Here is a 26,043-nt window from a genome sequence, read left to right as displayed (position 1 = left end):
ACGGGGATGAGGTGATATCTCATTGTGGTTTTAATCTGCATTTCTCTTATGATTAGTGGCACTGAGAATCTTTTTCATATGTCTATTGGCCATCTGTATGTCCTTTTCGGAGAAGTGTCTATTCATCTTTGCTCATTTTTAAAATTGAATTGTTTTTTTGGTGGTGAGTTCTTTATAAATTCTGGGTATTAACCCCTTATCAGATATATCACTGGCAAATCTGTTCTTCCATTCAGTGAACTGTCTTTTCATTTTATTGATGGTTTCTTTTGCTATGCAAAAACTTTTTAGTTTGATGTAGTTTCATTTGTTTATTTTTTCTTTTGTTTCCCTTTCCTGAGGAGATACATCAGACAAAATAGTGCTACGAGCCCTTACTGGTGTAGCACAGTGGGTTGGGCGTCATCCAGCAAACAGAAGGGTCTCAAGTTTGACTCCTGGTCAGGGCACATGCCTGATTGGGTTGCAGGCTGGGTCCTTGGTTTGGGGGAGCACAAGAAGAAACTGATCAATTTTTTTCTCCCTCTCTTTCTCCTTCCCTTCCCCTCTCTCTAAAAAACAAATAAAATCTACCCTGGCTGGTGTGGCTCAGTGGATTGAGTGCCGGCCTGTGAACCAGGGGTCGCTGGTTCGATTCCCAGTTGGGGCACATGCCTGGGCTGTGGGCCAGGTCCCTAGTTGGGGGCGAGTGTGAGGCAACCACACATTGATGTTTCTCTCCCTCTCTTCCCCTCTCTAAAAATAAATAAAATAAATATTTTTTAAAAATAAAAATAAATAAAATCTTTAAAAAAAATAGTGCTAAGAGAAATGTCTGAGATTTCACTGTCTAAGTCTTCTAGAATTTTTATGGGTTCAAGCCTTACGTTTAAGTCTTTAATCCATTTTGAGTTTATTCTTGTATATGGTGTAAGGAGTCGGTCTAGTTTCATTTTTTTGCCTGTATCTGTCCATTTTTCCCCAACACCATTTATTGAATAGACTGTCTTTACCCCATTGTATGTTCTTGCCTCCTCTGTCAATTATCAATTGACTATAAAGGTCTGGGTTTATTTCTGGACTCTCTATTTTGTTACATTGATCTATATGTCTGTTTTTATGCTGGTACAATGCTGGTTTGATTACTATGGCCTTGTAGTATCGTTTGTTATCAAGTAGCATGATATCTTGGTTCTTCTTTCATAAGATTGCTGAGGCTACTTGGGGTCTTTTGTGGTTCCATATAAAATTTCAAAATATTTGTTCTAGTTCTGTAAAATATGCCATTGGTATCTTGATAGGAATTGTGTGATTGCTTTGGGTAATATGGGCATTTTAATGATGTTAATTCTTCCTGTCCATGAACACAGTATATGCTTCCACTTATTTGTATCTGCCTCAATTTCTTTCTTCAGTATCTTATAATTTTTCAAGTTCAGGTCTTTTACCTCCTTGATTAAATTTATTCCTAGGTACTTTATTTTTTTGGTTGTAATTGTAAGTAGGATTTTTTCTTAATTTCTCTTTCTGATAGTTCATTACTGGTATATAAAAATGCCACCTATTTCTGAATATTAATTTTGTATCCTGCTAACTTTACTAAATTCATTTATCAGTTCTAGTAGTTTTTTTGATGGAGTCTTTAGGGTTTTCTATCTATAATATCATGTCATCTGCTAATAATGACAGTTTTACTTCTCTTTCCAATTTGGATGCCTTTCATTTCTTCCTCTTGTCTGATTGCTATGGTTAGAATTTCCAGTACTATGCTGAATAAGAGTGGGGAAAGAGATCATTCCTGTCTTGTTTCTGATCTTACGGGCAACACTTTTAGTTTTTGCCCATTGAGTATGACATGGCTGTGGGTTTGTCATATATGGCCTTTATTATGTTGAGGTATGTTTCCTCTATTCCCATTTTGCTGAGTTTTGATCTTTAATGGGTGTTGGATTTTATCAAATGCTTTTCTGCGTATAGTGATATGACCATGTGATTTTTATCCTTCATTTTGTTTATGTGATGTAGGATGTTTATTGATTTGCACCAACCTTGAACTCCCGGAATAAATCCTACTTAAGTGATCATGGTGTACAATTGTTTTAACATATTGTGGGAGCTGGTTTGCTAATATTTTGTTGAGGATTTTTGCATTTATGTTCATCAGAAATATTGATCTGTAATTTTCTTTCTTTGTAGTGTCTTTTTCTGGTTTTGTAATTAGAATGCTGGGCTTGTAAAATGAGCTTGGGAGTCTTCCCTCCTCTTGAATTTTTTGAAATAGTTTGAGAAGAACAGGTGTTACTTCTTCTTTGAATGCTTGGTAAAATTCACCTGTAGAGCCATCTGGTCCAGGACTTTCTTTGCTGGGATTTTTTTTTTTTTTTAATTATTGCTTCAATTTCATTAGTTGTAATCGGTCTGTTCAGATCTTCTGATTCTTCCTGATTCAGTTTTGGAAGAGTGTATGTTTCTAGGAATTCATCTGTTTTGCCCAGGCTCTTCAACTTGTTGGCATATAGTTGTTCACAATATTTTCTCTAATCCTTTGTATTTCTATGGTGTTAATTGTCATTTTTCCTCTTTCATTTCTAATTTTATTTATGTGGGTCCTCTCTTTTTTTCTCTCTGAGTCTGGTTTAAGGCTTGTCAATCTTGTTTATCTTTTAAAAGAACCAGCTCTTGTTTTCATCGATCTTTTATATTGTTTTTTAGTCTCTATGCCATATATTTCTTCTCTGATCTTTATCATTTCTTTCCTTCTACTTACTCTGGGCTTTGTTGTTCTTTTTATTGTTCTTTTAGGTGTAAAGTTAAATTGTTTATTTGAAAATCTCGCTGTTTTTGAAAATTAATGTCTTAGTTATTAAAATCTGCAAAGCCTCTAAGCAGCTAATACAGAGATATAGTAAAGTTATAGTGAGGATCATCTATTAGAACTGTGTGTTTCACCTTTTCCCAACTCATGTCCCTATTTAATCAAACAAAAATTCTCATGTCATTCATGAATATTTGAAATTTTAAAATCAGTAAAATATCATGACTCTCTTGATAACATAAAATATTATAAACACCACATAAACACCTATTATAAACACCAAATACAACAACTAAGAAACGCTGTCCCCTTCTGTGTGTGCATCTAACCCTCTACCCTTTCCTCCATCCTAAAAATAAACCACTAACTAGATTCAGTTCCTGAGACAGGATAATTTCTTACTTATTATAGTGCCATTAGTATTTTACAGTGTCTGGTCCAGAATGAGTGCTCAATAAGTACTTGATAATAACACATGAAGAAATTATTAAGAATTTGTTTTGAATCAACTCAAACTATTTGGATGCTTACCTTCTTTTTTTTATAAAGGAAATATCTGTTTACATATATTTTTGGTTTTTTATTTGAAAAAAGGGAGAAACTGCAGAAAATAGTAAAATAGCATTTGCATTCTAGTAATGGGTATATTGATAATAATGTAATATTTACTTAAAACATTTAAAAATAAAGTATAATCTAACAGATACAACAGAAGTTCCTTTTGTATGACTCTTCGCATTTTAATGCTTCTTTCCTTTCGAGAAACCACTGTCATGAATTCAGTGCATATCTTTCTAGTACATGTTTTTCTACTGTTTCTATTTTATTTGTATTGTTTTATTTTTTAAAAACCGCATAGCTTAATATCTAATTTGCTGTATAGAGACCTAGTTCAGCCTTTTGGACTTCTGTATAGTATCCTAGATCATCCAATAATTTATTCAACAACCTAAGGTTGTTTCCAGTGTTTCAATATCTCAAATAATGAAGCAATAAATAATTTTGCACCTGTCTCCTTATGTATATATGCCAATTTCTCTAAGGTATATGCTTGAGAAGTAGAACTGATGAGTCACAGATCACTTATTCTCCATTTACCAAAAACCTATAAACTTTTTGAGAGTATTTGTTCAATTTGTACTGCTAATAGCAGTGAATGAAAGTTCTTATGGCAACATATGACCAAAATATTCTCAGGAGTATAACTGCATTACTGTAGGCAAATGAAATAACTGATTACAAATAAAATCACAGTCAATAATTACTCAGTTACCTAATATTCTTTGGTAACAGGTAGTTGACTTACTGCATAATTTAAATCTTGTAAGTCAGCATGATATAAAATACATACAGATTTAACCAAAAGTAGACTACGGGAGAAAGGACAGATATATAGGTCAATGGAACAGAAGAGAAAGTCTGACCTCCACACATATCATTGACTGACTTTGACAAAGATGGTTAGGTAATTCAACGGAGAAAGAATAGCCTTCTCAAAAAAATGATGTTGGAATAATGGATGTACATGTACAAAAAAGCCCTTCATATGACATACAAAAATTAACTTGAAATAGATCACAGACCTAAATGTAAAACCTAAAAATATAAAATTTATAGAGGAAAATATAGACAGTCTTTTTAAAATAAGTACAATACTCTAATATTTATGTACAAGGATATCTGTTGTGACTTGGATTATAAAACCAGAACTAAAATTTTGATCATAAGAATAAAATTAGATTAGAAAAGATAAAAAATATTTTTTAAAATATCTGTTTCAGCCCTGGACGGGCAGCATAGTTGGTTCCAACATCATCTCAATACTCCAAGGCTGCGGTTTGTCCCCAATCAGGGCACATATAAGAATCAACCAATGAATGCATAAATAGTTGAACAACAAATTGATGTTTCTTTCTTCCTCTTTCTCTCCTCTCCCTTAAAATAAATAAATAAAAATTAAATACATATATTTATTGAAACTCAAAAAATGTTTCAAGGGTCAGGGTTTTCAAAACAGTGAAAATCACCAAAATGTGGAAAGGAGAAAAGCCAAGAGAAGTGAGCCTGGCATTTGGGACACTTTCCTGTTGGAAGCAATTGCCAATTCTGAGAGCAAAAGTGACCAAGAAACTAAGCAGAGCTTTCAACAAACTCATGGAACTAAGTTGACAAAAAATTCCAGGGAGTACCCAGGAGTAGTGGCAAAGATCCCAGGATTTTATCTGGAACCCTGCTTCGATGAAGAGTTATGAACTAGGCCAGTCTACACAAGGGCTGAAGCCCATACTCAGGTCACTTTAATCCCTTAAAGCAATCCTGGCTGGTGTGGCTCAGTGAATTGAGTGCCAGCCTGCAAACTGAAAGGTTGCAGGTTCAATTCCCAGTCAGGGCACATGCCTGGGTTGTGGCTCAGGCCCCAGTTGGGGGCATGTCAGAGGCAACCACACATTGATGTTTCTCTCCCTCTTTTTCTCCCTCCCTCCCCCTCTCCCTAAAAAGTAAATAAATAAAATCTTTAAAGAAAAAAAAGAAAGCAGAAGAAACTACAGCCCATAACCGCCACTGATTACCTTTTTGACTACATTATGGCAGGAAAAAAAAAATCAAATGTCTATCAACAGATGAATGGTTAAACAAAATGTGGTACACACATACAATGGAATATTATTTAGCCTTAAAAAGGAATGAAATCTGATCCATGCTACAACCTTGGAAACACAATGCTAAGTGAAATAAGTCAGTCATGAAAGGACAAATATTGTGTGATTCCACTTGTATGAGGGTTCTTAGAGTAGGCAAATTAATGGAGACTGAAAGCAGAACAGAGGTTATCAGGAACTAGGAGAGGGAAGAATAGAGAAGAGGAAACAGGGAGTTTCTATTTGGGATGATGAAAAGTTCTAGAAATGGATAATGATGATGGTTGCACAACACTGTAAATGTATTTAGTATCACTGAATTATACACTTTAAATGATTAAAATGGCAAATTTTATGTTATCAATGTTTTATCACAATTTAAAAAATTACTAAATGATCCATTACAGTCAGTTTACTGACTTCTGGTATACAGGAATGAGGATGAGCAAACTACTGCCGCACGCAACATCATAGGTTAATCTGACAAGCATAAAGTTGAGCAAAAGAAGCCATACACAAAAAGAACACATATGATTTCACTTATAAAGTTTAAGATCAGGCAAAATTATCTATGGTGTTAAGACTGGTAGATACCAATGTGAAGGATGAAGAAAGGTAGTGAATAGAAGAGAGCATCAGAAAGGCAGGCTTCTGGAGTAATATTCTATTTTTTATTATTTATTGATTTTTAGAGGGGCGGGGAGAGATCTTCTGCTCTACCCATTCATGAATTCACTGGTTGATCCTTGAATGTCTCCTGACTGAGAATCAAACCTGCAACCCTGGCACACTGGGACGACACTCTAACCAATGTGCTACTTGGCCAGGACATACTTTATTTATTGACCTGGTGGGGTTTCAAACTGCTATGTGCAATTTGATAATTCACTAAGCAATACATTAACTGTGCACTTTATGTATATTTTAATAAAAGCGTGCTTAAAAACTGGAAAAAACAAAACAAAACAGAAGATAGAATAGAAAGAGTCCCAATACGTTAAGTGAAAAAGGTTGTAACATGTTTTTTTTCCCCTCCAATGAATATTTGTTTCTGTAGTAGACAACATCAGGAAACTTATTAGCAATCATATCTGTAAGGGTAAGATCACAGAGGGTTTTCTATTTCTATATTTGTTCATTATTTTAATTTTGAGTATGTGTTCCTATACAAGCAACAGAAATACTGACAATATCCATCTTTAAATATTAAGTATAGTAAACGAATTTGTGAATTATCTACTGTATCTTTTCATTCATATACCAGATTGCCATGAAAAAAGTCAAACCAAGAATAGTTTGGGGTGGGGAGAGATGTGTATTTGCAAGTACCTGAGTTAGAAGACAGAGATTTAAGTCCCTGTTCCATCATTTAATAGCTGCATGATGCTGGGAAAGCCATTTAATATTTCTCAGCTTCAATTTCATTAACTTAGAACAACATGACATTTCTTTTCCCTAACTCTGAGTTGTGGCAAAGATCAAATGAAAAAAAGTATGTGATAATACTTCAAATAATAAAAAGGTATGTATACATTACTTTTATTATCTTTATTACACTTGGTAAATTTGTTTATTGAATAATAAATTCTTCTACTCCTGAACTGTATACTCCTGAATTTTGCTCATTTAAGTTATACAAAACCCATTGCTTTTACTTAACTACTGAGATGGCCAAAAAAATCCATTTAGTTTTTTCCAAAAAATAAAAGACACATATTTCATTTGCACCAATAACTTTATTGATTTGGCTATTTTAGGTATGTCAGCTATCTCCCACATGGTATAACATTCCTCATTCTCAATTAATGTCTCCATTTGATCACTATTGAATTCAACTAGTCTATCGGCCATGGAGCATCATCCAGTGAGAAATCTCCAGCAGGAAACTTAGCAAACCGCTTTTGAAACATCTCATCAATCACAGCATCTTCTCCATACACTGCACAAATCTTATTTTGAGTTTCAGTTGTGGTTTTACCTTTCTTGAAATAATAAAGCAAAATATGCCAAAAATCTTATGTATTTTCTTCCATCTTCAATATTAAAATAGCTACACAAAAATTTGCCAATTTTGGTAGGTTTAAAAAAAATGCACAATGATATGACAGCTATTACAACACAACCTAACAAAATTGTTGCGAATGAAGTTAAAGACGACTAAGCACTACTATAGTCATCTTGGGGGAAAAAACAAACTTTTTTGGCCAACCCAATATTTTGTCCTTTTTAAAATATCTCAGTGTAGTAACTTGCCTAAGATCCTGTACAGTTGCGATTCAAAGGTCAATTTGGAGAAGAGACACTGCAATTTTAAAAGGATAAAATTAGACCCTCAGAGCTAAGGAAGAGAAAAGCAACCCTGACATCCAGGAGCTGGTCTAGTATTATCAGGTAGGCGTTAGTGTAACTAGCAGCTGACCTGGCATTACAGCTAGACCTTGGTCATAATGCTGAACATAAACAATTTCACAGAACATTAACTTCACACAAAGCCACTCTGTGACCATAATGGATCAAGACAAAAACAAGACCACTCTATTATCATCCCTAAACACAAAGTATGAACAATGTCCAAACCATGAAACAGCCCCTCTTCAGGCTAAGGACTGCCTCTTTACCAAGTAGAGCTTTAGCCTCACTCTAGTCTTCCCTTTCCTAGATCATATTTATTCAAGTGCTTAACTATAGAATTAGCCCCAGTTCCTGACAGCATCCAATCCAGAGGAAAACCCTGCTGCCTTAAATCCTCTTCAAAAATCACTTAACACAAGCCCAAATCATTTAATAAGTTCTTGCCACACCCTTTTCCTGAGGTATACCGCAGTTTTCTATGGTATGTGTTCTTCCTGGTTAAAGTAAGTAAAATAAATCTCACTTGTTCAACCACAGGTGCATGTATGTTCCCCTAGTGATGGCTGACTGAAAGGCACTGATGAAGCAAGCCCACTTCAGAACAACAGTTATCCTCTCCTCTCTACTGTAGCATAAAATATCTGCGGAACAGAAAAGATGTGAATAAGTAGAGCATATCTATGCTATATCTATGTAGATGTAAAACATTTAATAATCTCCAAGAAAATTATAGATTTTGACATTTTTCTCTCCTCATTCACCACAATAAACAACTTCTGAAAAGGCAAATATACTCAAAGATGTTTTACTGATTATGATGTCTAGCATGAGCAGTTATTAATAAGTCACAAAGCAAAAGAAAAAGGCTATCATATAGGTCAAGGAAAGGAAAACCAGTAGAAAAGTAGAGAATCTATAGTTTGCCACAAGTAAAAGACCCAACTACCTTTTTTGAGTGAGCAATTACTATTACAGAATAAGACAGTGGATTAGTGAAGATCCTTCTTCACCAACTTAATATTCATTTATGACAATCCCTTGTCATCAGGATGACTAACAATAATCTTAGGAATCTAGTTACCAAGTGAGTTTTAGAGAGTTTCACTATATTCTGCCTAAGGAAAAAGAGTGGGTTGGACAAAAAGTCTACTATGTTTTTTCCGTAAGATGGCTCTAGTACTGCTGAATTTTGTTTAACTTCATTTGAAACAATTTTGTTAAATTGTATTGTCACAGCTGTTACATCAGCATGCATTAAAACAAACCATCAAAATTGGTAAATTTTTGTGCAGCCATTTTAATGTTGACGATGGAAGAAAACATGTAACATTTTCGGGTATTCTGCTTTATTATTTCAAGAAAGGTAAAAAGGCAACTGAAACTAAAAAAGAAGATTTGTGCAGTGTATGGAGAAGCTGCTGTAACTGATTGAACCTGTCAAAAGTGGTTTGTGAAGTTTCTTGGTACTACTGACATTCTGACCAAATAATTCTTTGCTGTGGGGCTGTCTTATGCATTGGAATATGGTTAGCAGTGCCCTGGCCTCTGCCCACTAGAAGCCAATAGTGGGAGATGGCCAACATACTCAAAATATCCAAGTCAATAGTTATTGGTGAAAATGAAAACTGTGTCTTTTATTTTACAGAAAAAAACATAACAAACATTTTGGCTAACCTAATATAAACTTGCAATAAAAAGCAACAACAAAAATCTTCTGGTCAAGATGGCAGCATAGGTAAATATGGCTCACTTCCTCGCACAACCAAATAAAAATTACAACTATAATATAGAACAACCATCACTCAGAACCATCAGAAATCTAATTGAATGGAAGTCTGACAGCTATAGAATTAAAAGAAACCTCATCCATCCTGACTGGCAGGAGGGGCAGAGACATGGAATGGGCTGGTTCCTCACCCACAGGTGGTGGATAAAAATTCAAGAGGGATATGTCAGGAGCGAGGAATCCCAGCCCCACACCAGGCCCCCCACCCAGGGTTCCAGTGCCAGGAAGATAAGTCCCCCCACAACTTCTGGCTGCAAAAACCAGCGGGAACTCACTCCATGGAAGAAACACCTGAAGCCCCAAGAAATTCCTCTTAAAGAACCCACACACATACTCGCCTACTCAGACTCATTCCCTCTGAGCTCCAGCACCTGGGTAGCAGCTTGAAAGACACCAGTGGTACACAGGAAGGAAATTAAGTGTCCAGCACCAAGGCAAGCAGAGGCCATTGTCCCTTTTCTAAACCCTCCCCCAACAGAGCCACAGTGCCTGCCAGCTGGTGCCATATCTGAGACTCCATCAACCTGGCTAACACTGTTTGACCCCCCCTTGGAGATTCCCAGAGACTTCACCCCACCCAACTTACAGGCCCACCCAAGCTGCTTTTCCATATGAATGGCTGGTCTTGCTTCACAACTTCCTAAATCATCTTAAACAAGCAACAGGCAGCCTCAGTGAGCCCCCAGCCCCTGTATCTCTGGCTAAGTGGCCTCAGACATAGCACTAGCAGCAACCAGCCTAGACTCAGTTTGGCTTCGTCTGGGAATCCCCCAGCCCTGCACAAGTAACAACCATCTCCAATTGCTTTACAGCCCAGGCAGGGTGCCCCTCCCACCAAAAAACCAAACAAACAAAAAAAAAACACACGTTGGGCCCTGGCTGCTGTGGCTCAGTGGATTGAGCGTCGGCCTGCGAGCCAAGTGTCGCTGGTTCGATTCCCAGTCAGGGCACATTACTAGGTTGCACGTCAGATCCCCAGTTGGGGGTGCGAGTGAGAGGCAACCACACAGTGATGTTTCTCTCCCTCTCTTTCCCCTTTCCCCTCTCTCTAAAAATAAAATAAGCAAACAAACAAATAAATAAATTATTTAAAAAAAAAAAAAAAAACACAGGTTGGGGCTGACCTTGTCCTGCACCATCCAGGAAACCCTAGAGCTTGCGCACCCAGTGGACAGCTACAGACCACAACAGAGCAGCACCACCCTGCCCCTGCACAGCTGATCTTCTACAGAGGGCAGATGTTGGTGGTCAGTGGTAACAGCCAGTCCTTGCAGCTGACTGGCCTAGGTAAATCCCTCCTATTGACCTCCCAACAGCAATCAAGGCTCAACTACAAGAGGAGGGTGTACTCAGCCCACATGAAGGGCGCACCTTGAGTACCTGGCTAGTGATAGGGGAAGCTGTGCTACTGGACCCTGCAGGAACCTACTACATTAGACCATGTTACTAAGACAGGGAGTCATAGCAGCTCTACCTAATACATAGAAACAAACAGAGAGGCTGCCAAATGAGGAGACAAAGAAATATGGCCCAAATGAAAAAAAAAACAGATCAACACTACAGAAAAAGAACTAAACAAAATGGAGATAAGCAATCTATCTGATGCAGAGTTCAAAACACTGGTTATAAGGATGCTCAAGGAAGTTAATGAGAACCTCAGCAGCATAAAAAAGATCCAGTCAGAAACAAAGGGTTCACTAATTGAAATAAGGAACAATTTATAGAGAAACAACAGTAGAGTGAATGAAGCTGACAATCAAATCAATGATTTGGAACACAAAGAAGCAAAAAACAACCAATCAGAATAACAAGAAGAAAAAAGAATCCAAAAAAAAAAAAAAAAAGGGTAGTGTGAGCAGCCTCTGAGACAACTTCAAGAGGCCCAATATTGGTATCATAGGGGCACCAGAAAGAGAAGAGAAAAAGCAAGAAATTGAAATTCTATTTGAAAAAATAATGAAAGAAAACTTCCCTAATTTGTTGAAGGAAATAGGCATGCAAGTCCAGGAAGGACAGAGTCCCAAACAAGATGGATGAAAAGAGGCCCACTCCAAGACATATCATAACTAAAATTCCAAACGTTAAAGATAAAGATAAAAATCTTAAAAGCAGCAGGAGAAAAGCAGTTCTTTAGCTACAGGGGAGTTCCCATATAACTGTCAGCTGACTTCTCAAAAGAAACTTACCAGGCTAGAAGGGATCGACAAGAAATATTCAAAGTCATGAAAAGCAGGGACCTACAGCCAAGATTGCTCTACCCAGCAAGATATCTTTTAGAATCGAAGAGCAGATAAAGAGCTTCCCAGACAAGAAAAAAACTAAAGGAGTTCATTATCACCAAATCATTATTATATGTAATGTTAAAGGGACTTATTTAAGAAAAAGAAGATAAAAATCATGAACATTAAAATTGCAATAAATAGATATCTATCAACAATTAAATCTATAAAACAAACTGAGCAAACAAAAAGAACAGAGACAGAATTGGTCTTTGATGTTTACCAGATGGGAGGTGGGGTGTGGGAGAATGGGTGAAGAGGTGAGGGGATTAAGAAGTACAAATAGGTAGTTACAGAATAGCCATGGGGATATAAAGTACAGTATAGGAAATGGAGTAGCCAAAGATCTTATACACATGATCCCTGGAACAGTGATGTGGGATTGCCTAAGGGAGTGGGCATGTTGAGTGAAAGGGGGCAAAGAGGGAAAAATCGTGACAACTGTAACAGCATAGTGAATAAAATATAATTTAAAAAATGAATCAACCAAAAAAAAAAAAAAAAACAGGAAAAACCAGCCTACCAGCCTAGAATAGAACAAGTGATAAAGTTCATAACAGTGGCTGCCTTTCTGTCTGTTTAGAGCAAATACCAATAAATATTCTTAAAATGTGAAATGTTTGTTGTAATTAAAGGTAATGCTATTCTCTGGGAAAAGTATGATATTATCTGAATATTCATCAGAGTAATTATTTCCTTATTCTTATCACGGAAACTTTACAAGCAGAATCATTAGGCCCAAGAAAATTGTCTGAAATCAATCCTTTCAAAACGGTGTCTAGTAGTTTTTTGAAGGAAAGTATATTAAATCTGATTCCTACTGTCCATTTTCCCCTTCTGAAAATAAATATGGATAAGCGTGTGTTTTGTGTGTGTCTTAAATAAAGGCCAAGGTTAGAATATATGGAATTACAAAATTATATCAAAATTTATTTTTAATAAACCCTGGTATTTAAATATGAACTGAGTAGGAATAAATAGAAAAAAGATTTTATTTAGACAATTTCTGCCTTCAGTCCTACAACATCCTGAGAAACTGGTGCTCTCTCTTTGATACATTTTGGACCCTTACTGTCAAGTCCTATATATTTGAAACACACCTAGACAACCTGCACCACTGTGTTATCCAAGAATTCTCAGGCTTGTTTCCCTGCAGGAGCCATGTGAAACATGTTAGATCATGTTTTCGCTAATCCAAAAAACTACTATTACAATCTCCTTCTTTCTCCCAGTATCTCAGGGGCTCAGTATTAAGCATTACAAAACAGAACCTGCTTAGTATAGAATAAAAAGTATAAAATTATGAGTCTGTTCACTTAAACTCTGTTCCTTGTTCTGCTATGGTGAGTTCACTCTTTCAATTTCAGTTTCCCCACGTATACGATAGATATTATGGTTTATCAGTTTGCCAGTGATGTTCAACAATTTAAGAAAACATCCACAAAACTATTTAATTCCTTGAAAAAAAAAAAAACGAGGGATACATAATATACAAAAATATATACACATTTATTCATCACGAAACAACTGTTATCTTAATGCATCTCACTGAAGAGGAAGTGTTTTTCTCAAGTAACATCTAGAATGCAGAGCTCTGCAAATTAACTGGTACCTAATAAGCATTTGCTTTAATGAGTAGACTTCATATTGCTCTATATTAGGTAAACAGAATTTGCTGTACGTACTTCTTCATTTAAAATAGTTTGTTTTCAGCCCTGACTGGTATGACTCAGTGCATTGGGTATCGTCCCACAAAGCAAAAAGTGGCCGGTTCGATTCTGGGGTCAGGACATATGTCAGGGTGGTGGGCCAGAGGCAACCAATCAATGTTTCTCTCACACATAGATGTTTCTCTCCCTGTCTTTCTCCCTCCCTTCCTCTCTCTCTGAAAATAAATTAATTAATTAAAAAATAAGTAGTTTGGTTTCAGACAAAATTCGGCTTTTATGCAAATTCAGTTTCAAAGTTGAGTATGCCATAAGAAAGAATAGAATTCAAAGTAAATTAGTCACCATATTAACCACATTCATACACTACTTTATTAAAATGGAATTTAATTTGGTCTTTATTTCAAGGCACCAAATATTTCAGTTAACACCACTACAGTCTGAAATAACCCACCTGACCTGATGAAATAAAGTGGTTCTCAGTACATTTGGAAGGTAAGTCAAGTTGCTAAGGGAAATGACAGTGCATGATAGTATGAGCCCTTAAGGACTTACAGAGAGTTGGGAAACTTTTAAAGACTGCATATCCAGCTCATTTCTAGTTGTTAATGTAGCGGGAAAGATGGAAAATGACATTCTCTTGGAATTAAATTTTGTACTGTCTAGGATGACAGAGAGGCCAATAGACTTCAAATGAGAACTCTTCTTACAACTATTGGATTAAGGCTAAAGTATTGGGTTGGCCAAGAAGTTTGTTATGTCTTTTTCTGTAAAATGAAAGACACATTTTTCAGGTTCACCAATAACTTTATTGATTTGGATATTTTTTGTATGTTGGCTATCTCCTGCTATTGGCTTCTAGTGGGCAGAGGCCAGGGCGCTGCTAAACATCTTCCAATACATAAGACAGCCCCCACAGCAAAGAACTATTTGACTAAAATGTCAATAGTACCAAGAAACTCCCCAAACCACTTTTGACACATTCGATCAATCACAGCACGTTCTCCATACACTGCACACATCTTTTTTAGTGTTAATTTTTTTGAAATAAGGCAGAATATGCCAAAAAATTTGCGTATTTTCTTCCATCTTCAACATTAAAATGGCTGTACAAAAATTCACCAATTTTGATTGTTTTTTTTTTTTTACATGCATGCTGATGTGACAGCTGTCATAAAACAATCTAACAAAATTTTTCCGAATGAAGTTAAGGACAACTAGGCACTACCAGAGCCATCATACAAAAAAAGCTAAACAAACTTTTAGTCAACCAATAGAAAAACTTTCAACATGCTATAGGAAAAAGTTAGGTAGAAAAGAACTATGATTATATAAACTCAGTTTTATTTCGTTTTTAAAGGAAAATGTATAACTAAGTTGTTTCAGTTTGAAATAATTTATTTTAGCATGTAATACATCAGTTGTAGAATTCAAACTAAAAAGTTATCATAGCCCATTCTAATATCCACTTTATAAACTAAAGCATAAGCAAAAACCTTTGAATAGAAACATCATCAGTAGAAAGGATGAAATATGGAGTACATAGACTGCTGAAAGTATGTATACTTAAAAAATTATTTAATATGATCTAAATATAATAGCTATAGGCATATGTGTGATACTCAAAGATAAATCACCAGCATGAAACCCAAGGTCTGAATTCTACCTCTGTCACTTATCTCTCACATGGAACCGATTTCTCTTTAAATCTAAAAGCATAGGGTCTTTTTTTTTTTCATACCAAAGTTTTCCTTGACTTCTCTTATAGAACCTTCCAACTCCCATCAGCCAGTGTTAACTAAAATTTCCTTATATTTTCTGGCAGTCTCCTCCTAAACAAAACAATTAATCTATCATGAAACGGATTCCCTCTCTTCTAAAATATCTTTGACCTAGATTAGTAAACTTCAGAGGACCCTGTTAAAATAGGGTCCTACAATAAAACATTACTTCTCTAGGAAGGAATGATAGTACCCTTCTCTTCATCCTCCCCAAGAGCTCTTTGAATGTTCCTTAAAGGTGGTGAAGAATGAAGCAGTTAACAAAACACTTCCTTCCACAAATACATGGCATTCTCTCCTTAAATGTGTCTCCTTCCTTGAACTCTCTTACCCTTCAACTCTGTCTTCATGCTCCAAAACCATAAACATAGCCTACTTCTCACTCCCAGGCCCCACAAAGGAAATAGGTTTCAACAAAACTGGAATTCTTGAACAGTTTCTGGAGTTGACAGTGAAGAGATAAGACTACAAATTAAGTGCAGATTGCTTTAACAAAACAATGGACAATGACAGTGAGTACGAAACTGAGGTGTGGAGTTGAAGACGGCAGGACAGATTTTCAAAATGTTATAAGCCTGCTAACTTTATTTATCATCTCCCATAAAAAAGTTTCATTACCACTTAGCTTTGCATGTGTTCAACCTATTTAATCCTCTCAACTACCCTGGGAGGTAAAGATCCTGTTAGTTTCAACATTTTACAGATAAAAAAATGAAGGCTCACAAGATTCAAGCAGGTCATTCCAAACCTGGGCTAAGAACTCAGTGCCTGGCACATAGACCAACATACATTATCTTAAAAGAAATTTGAAGGATGAAGTATCCTTGCTTCGTTCAGAAACATAAATCTTTGTTTTAAGTTTTATCGTAAAATGATAGGTATAAATTTGTCCTACTCATTCATTGAACATTTCAATTTAATAGACACTTAAGAGGCTGCCTTGGAATACTGATTTAGGTAAAATTAAATTAACCAGGGACAAAAATTTTACGCTAAAATAGAACTTTACTGCAAAAACACTTAGGAGTCATTATATTGCTAAAGTGATTGTCATGAAACTTTAAAAAAAGCAAATTCAGCTGCAATCATATGCAGCTGTTCCTTTCAAAATTAAGTCACTGCTTCTTTTTACAGACACTACAGTACTGCTTTCATTAAAAGCCTTTAACAAGTCACAGCTTCTTCGATATCAAAACCTTTTTGGAAACCTGGCTCAGAGGAGGCCACACTGTTTACAGAAAGGACTCGTGTGGTCACTCTAGGACAACTGTCACTGTCACCAGCAGGTCTGGTGTCATGAGAAGCATAGGGGAAGGCTGGTGTGTGAAACAAAGTCGACAACTACGGAGCCCTGAGAAGGGACAGGTTTTAACTGAGAAACGCAGAGGATCAGGGTCTGACTGCGGGGAAGCGGTCTCGCGGGGAGGATCAATTCCAGGGGTGCAACACCGGTTCCCGCAGGGAAGGGTCGCAGGTGTTGCCCTCCCTCGGCGACCCCACCGCTTTCTCCCCGGCGCCGCCGCCCCTTCCCCCAAGCCCTCCAGTTACCTTTCTCGTCCTCATCGATGCGCAGGGCAACGGAGATGTACTCGAAGGCCTGTTTGTGGAAGGCTCGGACGCGCTCGGCCTCCCCGCCTGGCACTGGCGCCGGGGGTGAGGCCGAGGCCGGTGAGGCCGAGGCCGGTGCGGCCGGGGAGCTCCTCTTGGCGGCCATGAGGGCGCGGGAGAAACGCTGGCAGAGCCACACGAAGAGGAGCCCCAGGTGGAAGGCGACTAAGCGTAGCAGCGCGAAGCCTACGAACAGCGGGTAGGAGAAGTAGTACAGGTTCCGCTTATGCGGCGACTCCGGCGGAGGGGCCGGCCTGGAGGCGGGAGGGGCGGGGGCCAGGCAGGGGGGCGGAGGCCTGGGAGGCACCGGGCTGCTGGAGCCGCCGGAGCCTTTCTTCTTCCCTCGTCCACCCGGAGAACTCATTCACAGCTCCCACTGCCGCCGCCGCCGCCATAACCCGCCTCCCGCAGACCGACGGCGACCAAGTGACGGCAGCGGCCACTGGGAAGGCGAGGGCCACAGACCCCCGCGTGCCGGCCGGTCCCAGGAGCTCGGCACCTCCAAGCACCGCTCGCCGGCCCCGCCCCTTTCTCCGCGCAGGCAAAACCACTACCCCTTCTCTGGCTGAGGTCGGTGGCTCCTGCCCCTCCCTCTCTCGGTCCTCTCAACCGCCTCTATAGCTCAGAGCTGTGGCCGCGCGCGCACGCCTTCCCGTGTCTTTCTCCGGCGCTCGCGCACGCCGCCGTCTTTGTTGCCCTGAGCTCCTCGTGCGCGTGTGCGGCGTCCTCCCGTCGGTCCCTTTCTGGCGGAACTACAGTTCCCAATGTGCAGTTCGGCTCTATGTCGTTCACTGGCCCTGGGCGCTCCTTAGCAGGGAATCTTGTTCATAAATTCACAGGAAAACACAGCTGTAGTTGGGGGTCGCTCGGCTTGTTCGCAGCGTTTCTATCTCGTAGTGCCATTATTTTCTTATGAGTATTTCTTTCAGTATTTTCTGCCAGTCTTCCTCATAGGATGATTAATCTGCATTTCATCTCCGAAGCGATGGATGCCAGTCTGGGAATTATCGGAGGGGGAAGCAGTAGTAGAGACATACAAATTTTAAGATCACCAAAACGAGAATGTGAAGCCAACGATTCCAGAGGTTCAACTAAATTATTATATTTAGATGAAGAATTAATTTATTTAATAAGGGAAGTCTTAAGTTTTACCCAGTAATCGTCCCATAGTTTATTGAGGAATCCACAATGGGCCTCCCCGCCTCGCCCGCCCTTTATCTACTGTATGTCCCTTCCTTTGGGGATCTACCTACTCACCTCTGCTGCCTGTATTGGAATGAACTGTAAGCATAGAATCCCACCTCCGAGATCACAGAGGTGGAAATACTAGGTCAATGGTACTCTCCTAGGAACTGGAATCTTGGATGGAAACACTGGGATAGAAGGGAGTAGGAACTGAATGCTCTACAGAGCAGGATTATCGGTTCACCTCACTGAGATCCCCAGAGATGCCAGGTTCCTAGACTGGTCACTTTATAATGTAACCTATCCAACAAACTATTCAGTCTATTTCTCTAATTTATTTCTCTTTCCCATCTCCCTATCTTCTTTTCTCTCTTCTGTTTTTGTTTTTAACTTGGGTCAGCCATAATTTTTTTTTTGTTTAATTTCCCCTAAAACTATAGAATCCTAACTGATCCAAAGCCATCATTGTTTACAACACGAGGTTTACAAATACATCATGCCAGCTTCCAAGAATCTCTACATTCTGGCAACACCTTTATCTAATTTTTCTCCATCACTACTCCTCTACAAGTATAGGCTACTGTAAAAATGACTTGCTCCCTGTTTCCCTCCTACTTCTCCCTCCCTTCTCTTTCCTGCCTCTGTGCTTATTCCAGTTCCTCATGCCGAAATGCTCATTCTTTAACATCTTGGTTCACTTCAATTGCAGACTTTCTCTCTTTTGAGCACCATAGTACTTTTTGTTGTTGTGTGAAATCTATTGTTTTTATATATATATCGTGTAAACAAGAAGTATATAACTTATATGTATAACTTAAATAAAAAAATAAAGCAAACAGCCAACAGCATCCAGTTTAAGAAAAAATAATGTAATCAGCTCCTTGAAGTCCTCTGTGAGGCCCTCTTTAATTTCAGTCTTTCCCTCCCTCTACAGAAAGCCCCTATCCTGAATTTTGTACTCATTCCTTTGCCTTTCATTTTAGTTTTGCATATATGTATGTAGTTTCCTCTAAACAATATATTGCATAGTTTTGCCTGGTTTTCCTCCTCCTCGGCAGCCGTCCGTCTCGAGAGACGATGGTGTAGCTTCTTAAGAGTCTATCTGCACCGCCGAGAATGGCTGTGCAGTCCGACTCGGGAGTGACATGGTAGTATCTGTCTCCTCCCGTGTTGAATCCACATCTTACGATGACGCTGAAGCTACAGAGCCTGGGCAGGGTAATATGGAGGGTCTGCTGTTGCCCATGCAGCAGACCCCCCCTCTCTTCGCAGCTGAAGGGTCCAAGGGAAAGACGGAGTCGATACAGCTTGGCTTCAGGTGCGCCGCAGGAGTTGCCGGTGTTGACTACAACGTCAAACCGCCTTAGGGACTCCGGCTCCGGATTTTCTGTCGGGGTTTACTCCCCTAGCCTTCCCCTAAAGAGGTATGCCGCAAGGCAGCGGAGGTTTTTTGGAGTCAGAGTTTTCCTTCTCTGATGTGCCCTGACTGGAAGATCGAACCAGCGACACTTAGCTCGCAGGCCGACGCTCAATCCACTGAGCTAAACCAGCCTGGTTTTGACACCATTGTATTCATACTGCATGTATTCTTCTTATTTAACTTTTTCTGCTGCCTACTATGTTTTTACAATTTTTTATTTAAAGAACTAAGTGTTTGAGGTTCCTCCTTGTTGATTTCTTTTTATCCTCACCAAGGACATTTTTTTCCATTGTTTTTAGAGAGAGGAAGAGAGAGAGAGAGAGTGAGAGAGAGAAACATCAATGTAAGAGAGAAACAAACATTGATTGCCTCCCATATACGCCCTGACTGGGATTGAACCTGCAACCTAGGCATGTGCCCTGACTGGGAATCGAACCTGGAATCTTTTGGTTTATGGAACAATGTTCCAATTAACTGGCCAAGGCCTTTCTTGTTGATTTGTATAGGTATAGTACATTTATTTTCACTACTATATTCCATTATATGAATTTACCACAATTTATTTTAGTTTGGTGCCAGTTTTTTTCTTTCTTCTTAAGTAGCTAACTTTTTAACTTGGCCAAGAGATGCCCCAATAGTAGATCTAGAGTCAAACTGATTGTATTCAAATCCCTGCTCCACAACTTTCTGTGATCTTGGACTAGTGACTCAGCTTCCACATCTATGTTTTATTTTCCATCTATTACATAAAAACAGAGTAGTAGCCCTGGCCAGGTAGCTCAGTTGCTTAGAGCATTGTCCCCATATGCCAAGGTTGTGGGTTCCACCCCCAGTCAGGGCACATACGACAACAAAATCAATGTCTCTCTCTCTCTCTCTCTCCCTCTCTCTCTCTCTCTCTCTCAAATCAATCAATCAATTAATTAAAATCAATTGATAAATAAAAATTAAAAAAAACACGTGGGTACAGTCATCTGATGGCTTGAATGGGGCTGAGCGGGCTAGCTATCCTCACCCACATGTCCTGATGCTGGTGGTGGCTACTGACTGGGGCATATGTCTCCAGCAGGGTATTCCAGAGTTCTTTACATTGCATCTCGCTTCTAAGAGAGTATGAGTGGAAGCTGCAATGCCTCTTGAAATGTAAATTCTGTAGATGCACAATGTCATTCCTGTTGCTTTTTTTTTTTGTCTAAGTAACTCACAAGGCCAACTACACTGTAAGAGATGTGAAAATAAATTCTACATGTTGATGGAGGAGTGGCAAAGTCACATGTAAAAGGATATATATAGACATATATAGATAGAGATATATATATATGGAATTATTGTGGCATCTTTGCAAGTAATCTGCCACAGTGATTATGTATCAAATTTATTTTTACCTCAAATTCAGATTGGAGCTTAGTATGGGTGGCCCATCTAGGAAAGCATTGCTCAACTATTTTGCTGAATTATAAAAACCATATTTTAATCATGATGTAAATTAACATACTTAAGTGTAAGGAGAGAACTAATGTTGATGATGACTGTTACTACTAACTAACATTGAACCACATTCTGAGGTAAGCTGTTTAATTCTTACAGTGTTATTTAATCATCACTATTTGAGTTGAGTGTTATCTTTATTATTTATTTTTTTAAGATTTATTTACTTTTTAGAGAGAGGGGAGGGAGAAAGAGAGGGAAAGAAACACCAATGTGAGAGAGATACAGCAATTAGCTGCCTCTCCTATGCCCCTAAACTGAGGAACCTGGCCACAACCCAGGCATGTGCCCCCACTGGAAATCGAACTGGTGACCTTTTGGTTCACAGATGGGTGCTCAGTCGTCTGTCTGAGCCACACCAGCCAGGGCTATCTTTATTTTATAAAGTAAGAAATTTGAAGCTCTAACAGTCTGTTATTTGCCCAACATCACATATTAGTTAATGACACATACTACTTGAGGGTCTTAAAAGAAGAATCTAGGTTTCCAGAGAAAGCCATTTTTATATAGTCTGTTTATAGTTTATTTATTATGAAATAAATATGTTATAGCCCCTGAAGAAAGAGTTATCTTTCATTTCTGGTCATCCAAGTGTTGAGTTTCTGGCCTCTGACTTCCCACTTGCTAACTCTTTGATTTCCAGTTGTGCTTAATATTGACTGTGCTTTTCTGTACCTTGTCCTTTTTTTTCTTTTTTCTTTTGGGATAGTAACAACATCGGATTAAGAGTCAGAAAGACTGTGGTTGGTATTCTGGTCCTGCACTTATTAGCTGCGTGATATAGAACAAATTCTTTAACTAGTTAACTCCTTTGTAAAATGGGTGGAATAAGAATTAAATTACAAAATGAAAGAATACATCTAAAACCTCCAGCATAGTACCCGTGACATAAGAGGGCTCAATAAATTTTGTTTTTGTCTCTTACACCTACAAAGCCATTCCAGAATTCACTCTACTAGGATCTCAATTTTGAGTAACCTAAGTCCACATTTTCTGCCTCTTGAAATTACCTCTGAGTCACACCCATTTTCTGAATTAACATCTTCCTAAATTTGTCTCAAGGAAAATAGTGCCTAGATGTTACCCTGGCTTTACAATCTGCCTGAACTGAAGATCCTAACCTTCTTAGCCATTTAATTTACAACTTGACAGCCTTCCAGTTTTCAGATGGTGAGAACTTAGAGAACACTTAATCTTGAATGGAATCTGGGCCAGTTTCACCAGAACAAAAAGGAGGAGCTCAGTACTGTGCCAACTAATCCAGGACATTCAGTTACTTTATCACTTTAACCCATTAATCTATTTACAAAGTGACTACCACCAAGTATTTTTTTTTCCCCCGGATATCTTCTCCAGCTTGAAACATGTTGGATTATTTGAAGTAGGGACCAATGATATTAAAACCCTCTTTTAAATTAAAAAGAAAAGGTCTTCAGTGGATTGAACGCTGGCCTGTGAACCAAGGTCACCAGTTTAATTCTTGGTCAGGACACATGCCTAGGTTGTGGGCCAAGTTGGGGACATGCTGAGAGGCAATTGATGGATGTATCTCTTGCACATTTATGTTTTTCTGACTCTTTCTCCTTCCCTTCCCCCTCCCTAAAAATAAATAAATAAAATCTTAAATCAAATAAAATTAGGTGGTATATGATCAGTTTGTGGTTTCAGTACCTACAGAAAGTTCAGGCAGTTTTAACGAAGAATTTTTTTTTTCATCAGAATGGGGTGGGAACAGTGGAGGGGGCTACTGGGAAGGAAGGAAGCTCCCTGGGAGAGAGCTAGGCCGCAGTCCTGCCATATTTTAGGCATTTTGAGGGACTGGATTTCCCCACAATCCTCCCAGGGATCTAGTGGGGAAACTGAGGCCCAGACAATGGCTGGGGCAAAGCCAACCCCCTCCTCTGTACTTGTTCTTTCTCCCCTGCCAAGTACTACACAGGGAACCCTAGGAGGAGGCCCTCCCTGGGACCAGCCCTACCCAGAAGCCCTGGGACCAAGAGATAATGTAAAATACTGATGGTGGACCAAAGGCAATAAAAACCTCTTTTTAGGAAAAATAAATAAAGTGGCATAACTACCTATTTCTATTTTACTGCTCAAGTTTGTCTTTAAGAAGAGAAGTGGTTTCAACATAAATTAACATGAAATGGCTCTAGGTATCTTAAAATATTGTACCTATTATTTAATAACCCGACTTATAAACATAAATTTAAGTTACTTGGATTCAAAAAAGAAAATGACTAATAAAATAAACTTCTAAAATTTTAAAACCATTTAGAAAATTTTAGAAAAAAATTAAATATAACCTGTTATGAGAAATGGTAGAGATAATTGACAATTTAGATTGGAAGTGATAAGGTTAGCCTTCATTTTTATTTGCTGAGATCTTGTCTGTATCATAAAAATCAGAAGAATGCATTGTATTTGTGTCTTTAAAAAGCCCATTTTGTATGTTCCTTGATATACCAATATTTCTGAGATGGGGATGGTGGTAAGGGTGTTTATGTATGGGGTTTGGTAATGGAGACAGGGAACTATGGGTAGAGCAGTTGTCTTCCTATATTAGCCACCAAAAGATACTTCCTTGGAAAGTGATTTATGGAATCTGGAATATATATTCCTAGGTTGTCTGGGGAGCTGGCTAGTGTCTCTCCCCACAAACTGTGCTCAGAGGGCCCATTTTCACTCAATCAATTCTACCGTATATCAATGCAAACACTTCTGTGCATGTGTGAGTGTGTAATCATGTTCTTTATTTCTCTGAGCACTGTCTTTTCCACAAATTTCCTTAAAAAAAAAAAAAGGAAAAAGAGAACATCATTATAATATCAAAGTAGATATAAAATAGGTAATTTTACAAAGCAGTTTCATGTACCTTATCTCCTTGTCTCAATGAAGAATTGTTATCCTACTTTTATATACGAAAAAACCTGATGCTCCAAAGAGTTAAACTATGTGGTTAATTTCACATGGCAAACAAGTGAAGGAATCAGGTTTTAATATTTGTACCCAAATCAAGTGTTTCTCTACTACACATATTATATAATTCCTAAATAGGTATTGCCTGTCTAATAGGTTAATGTTTTATAAATGGAATTTGCACCAGCTATGTTAAAAAGGTCAAACACAGTTTTTCTTTATTATTCTACATTCTAGAATTCTAGTTCTAGAATCTTTTAACTACTGTTTCCTTAAAACCCCAAGAAAGATAGGAAGTCTAGAGTAGAACTTCGGTGCCAATGCTTGTTTTCTCTATATAGTCACTCCTTCTGAAAGTGTATTTATTGAATATAAGAAACAAACAAATACAAAGATGAATATGGTAATATCTTTGTCTCTGAAAAGCTCAAAATTTAATTGTTTAACTATAAACAAAATATAATGCAGAATGAGGTAAGTACCATAATAGGACATAGTAGAAGCAGATGAGAAGAGTACTGAACAAAGTTTGACACCAGTCCACATAACAGTTAAATGTTCCTCTCATTCTTTTAATATATTGCTGTATAGACAGTACACATTATTAAAAATTCTCTCATAATCATGGTTCCCAGGGTTTACTTTTTAGAATCTTTAATTCGTATCAAAACTTAGCATTCTTCAGTATCTTCAATGAACTTTATACTTCCTATTACTTTCCTGGTAATTCATTTACATCATTTTTAGCTGCCATTTTTCTTTTATCTGCCTATCACTCTGCTGCAACAGCTTGTTTTCTGACTCTTACAATTAATAAGTTGTAAAAGTAAAATCTTTGATGAAGCTTTTTTGTACACCACACTAATAATTGTTTAGGTTAAAAGAAATCTAGCTGATAGTTAATGGTTCTGTGCTACTCCCTTCAGTAATCATCTTTACATTGTCTTTTTTTTTTTTGTCTTCAGAAGTGTCAAGTAAATATATTAATATTCAATTCTGACTACGGATCAACTCAATTAATATTGTGCACCTACAATGTACCAGGCACTGTGTGAAGCACAGATATATAAGACAAAATCCCTGCTATAAAGGAGTTCACAGTCTAGCTTCCTACTTTACTGGCAGTACTGAGAAAATGTAAATTAGTAGCTTTCAACTACTTTCTGGAATTTGGTAATATATATTGAGTACCTACTGTGTTTCGGGAAATGTATTGATATATTTTGATATAAGAATGCATGTAACTATTCTATTAAGTTTCTCCAATTATTCTCTGGTCTTACTTGCTGTTATTTCCCACTTCTAAAAAGCACTTAATCTTAATTTGAGTTAATATATGTACTAGTCAATTTCTATAGCCTGTACTATGCATCCACATCTTTGCATCAGTCTTACATGAAAAATCTTCAAAGTGCCATATGGTAGCAGTCACCAATCACAATACTAATGAAGTATACATTATACAATAAAACTTTAACATACCCACAAGTCTAGCTCCTAAACAAATTTTATTTACTTTAGATCTTTATCCATGCAGTTTTTAGGGTAGCAAAATGAAGTTGTCTTCTACCTTAAAAGGAAACATGTGATAATCATAAATATTCCCATATTTCTAGTCATGACTTTGAATGGCTGATATTCCATTCAATTGATATGCCATAATTTACTCTGCAAATATTTGATGAAGTTTTCAAATATTCACATTATAAAGTGCAACTACAAATTACATTATTGAGTCAAAGGCAGGAACTTTAACGAGTGTTGCTAGTTACACTAAAATAAATGGAATGTCTTGGAATTAAGACAATCCGATTTACTAAATTCTGTTTGCTATTTACAAAATGTGTGGAGGCAAATTATCCTTTTTATTTTTTTACAAAAACAACAGTATCACGGTTTGGAAAGCCAGTTGTAAATTATTAATCTTGATACAAACGTAAGGTGGCATTAACATCGCATAGTCACAAATTTAAGGACTTGGTTAAAGGCTTACTACGAAACTCCAAAACAATGCTTCTTCGTTTGACTTTGGAGTAAAACACTGAAATTCTTTAGCAGACTGTTGAGCTTGGGTCTGAAATTTTCCAGTAAGAACTACCCAACAAGCGGTTTCTGTTCCGCGAGG

At 37.8% G+C, this 26,043-nt stretch overlaps 1 protein-coding gene across 2 annotated transcripts in view; it reads right to left on the bottom strand.

Moving 5' to 3' along the window:
- The window catches only part of SPAST (spastin), a 53,933-nt gene extending 36,341 nt beyond the window's left edge, over window positions 1-17,592 (bottom strand). For both annotated transcript variants that reach the window (XM_090281108.1, XM_090281109.1), the window contains exon 1: window positions 16,847-17,592. In XM_090281108.1, the coding sequence (XP_090137234.1) occupies window positions 16,847-17,270 (424 nt within the window). In that variant the 5' untranslated portion in view covers window positions 17,271-17,592. The remainder of the gene's footprint in view (window positions 1-16,846) is intronic.
- Between the last annotated feature and the right edge of the window lie 8,451 nt (window positions 17,593-26,043).

This window comes from Furipterus horrens, unplaced genomic scaffold (genome assembly GCF_987537825.1).
Source record: "Furipterus horrens unplaced genomic scaffold, mFurHor1.1.pri manual_scaffold_6, whole genome shotgun sequence".
In the NCBI taxonomy this organism is placed as follows: domain Eukaryota; kingdom Metazoa; phylum Chordata; class Mammalia; order Chiroptera; family Furipteridae; genus Furipterus; species Furipterus horrens.
Note: the sequence above shows the minus strand (reverse complement) of the source record. Positions and strands in the feature narration are given on the sequence as shown.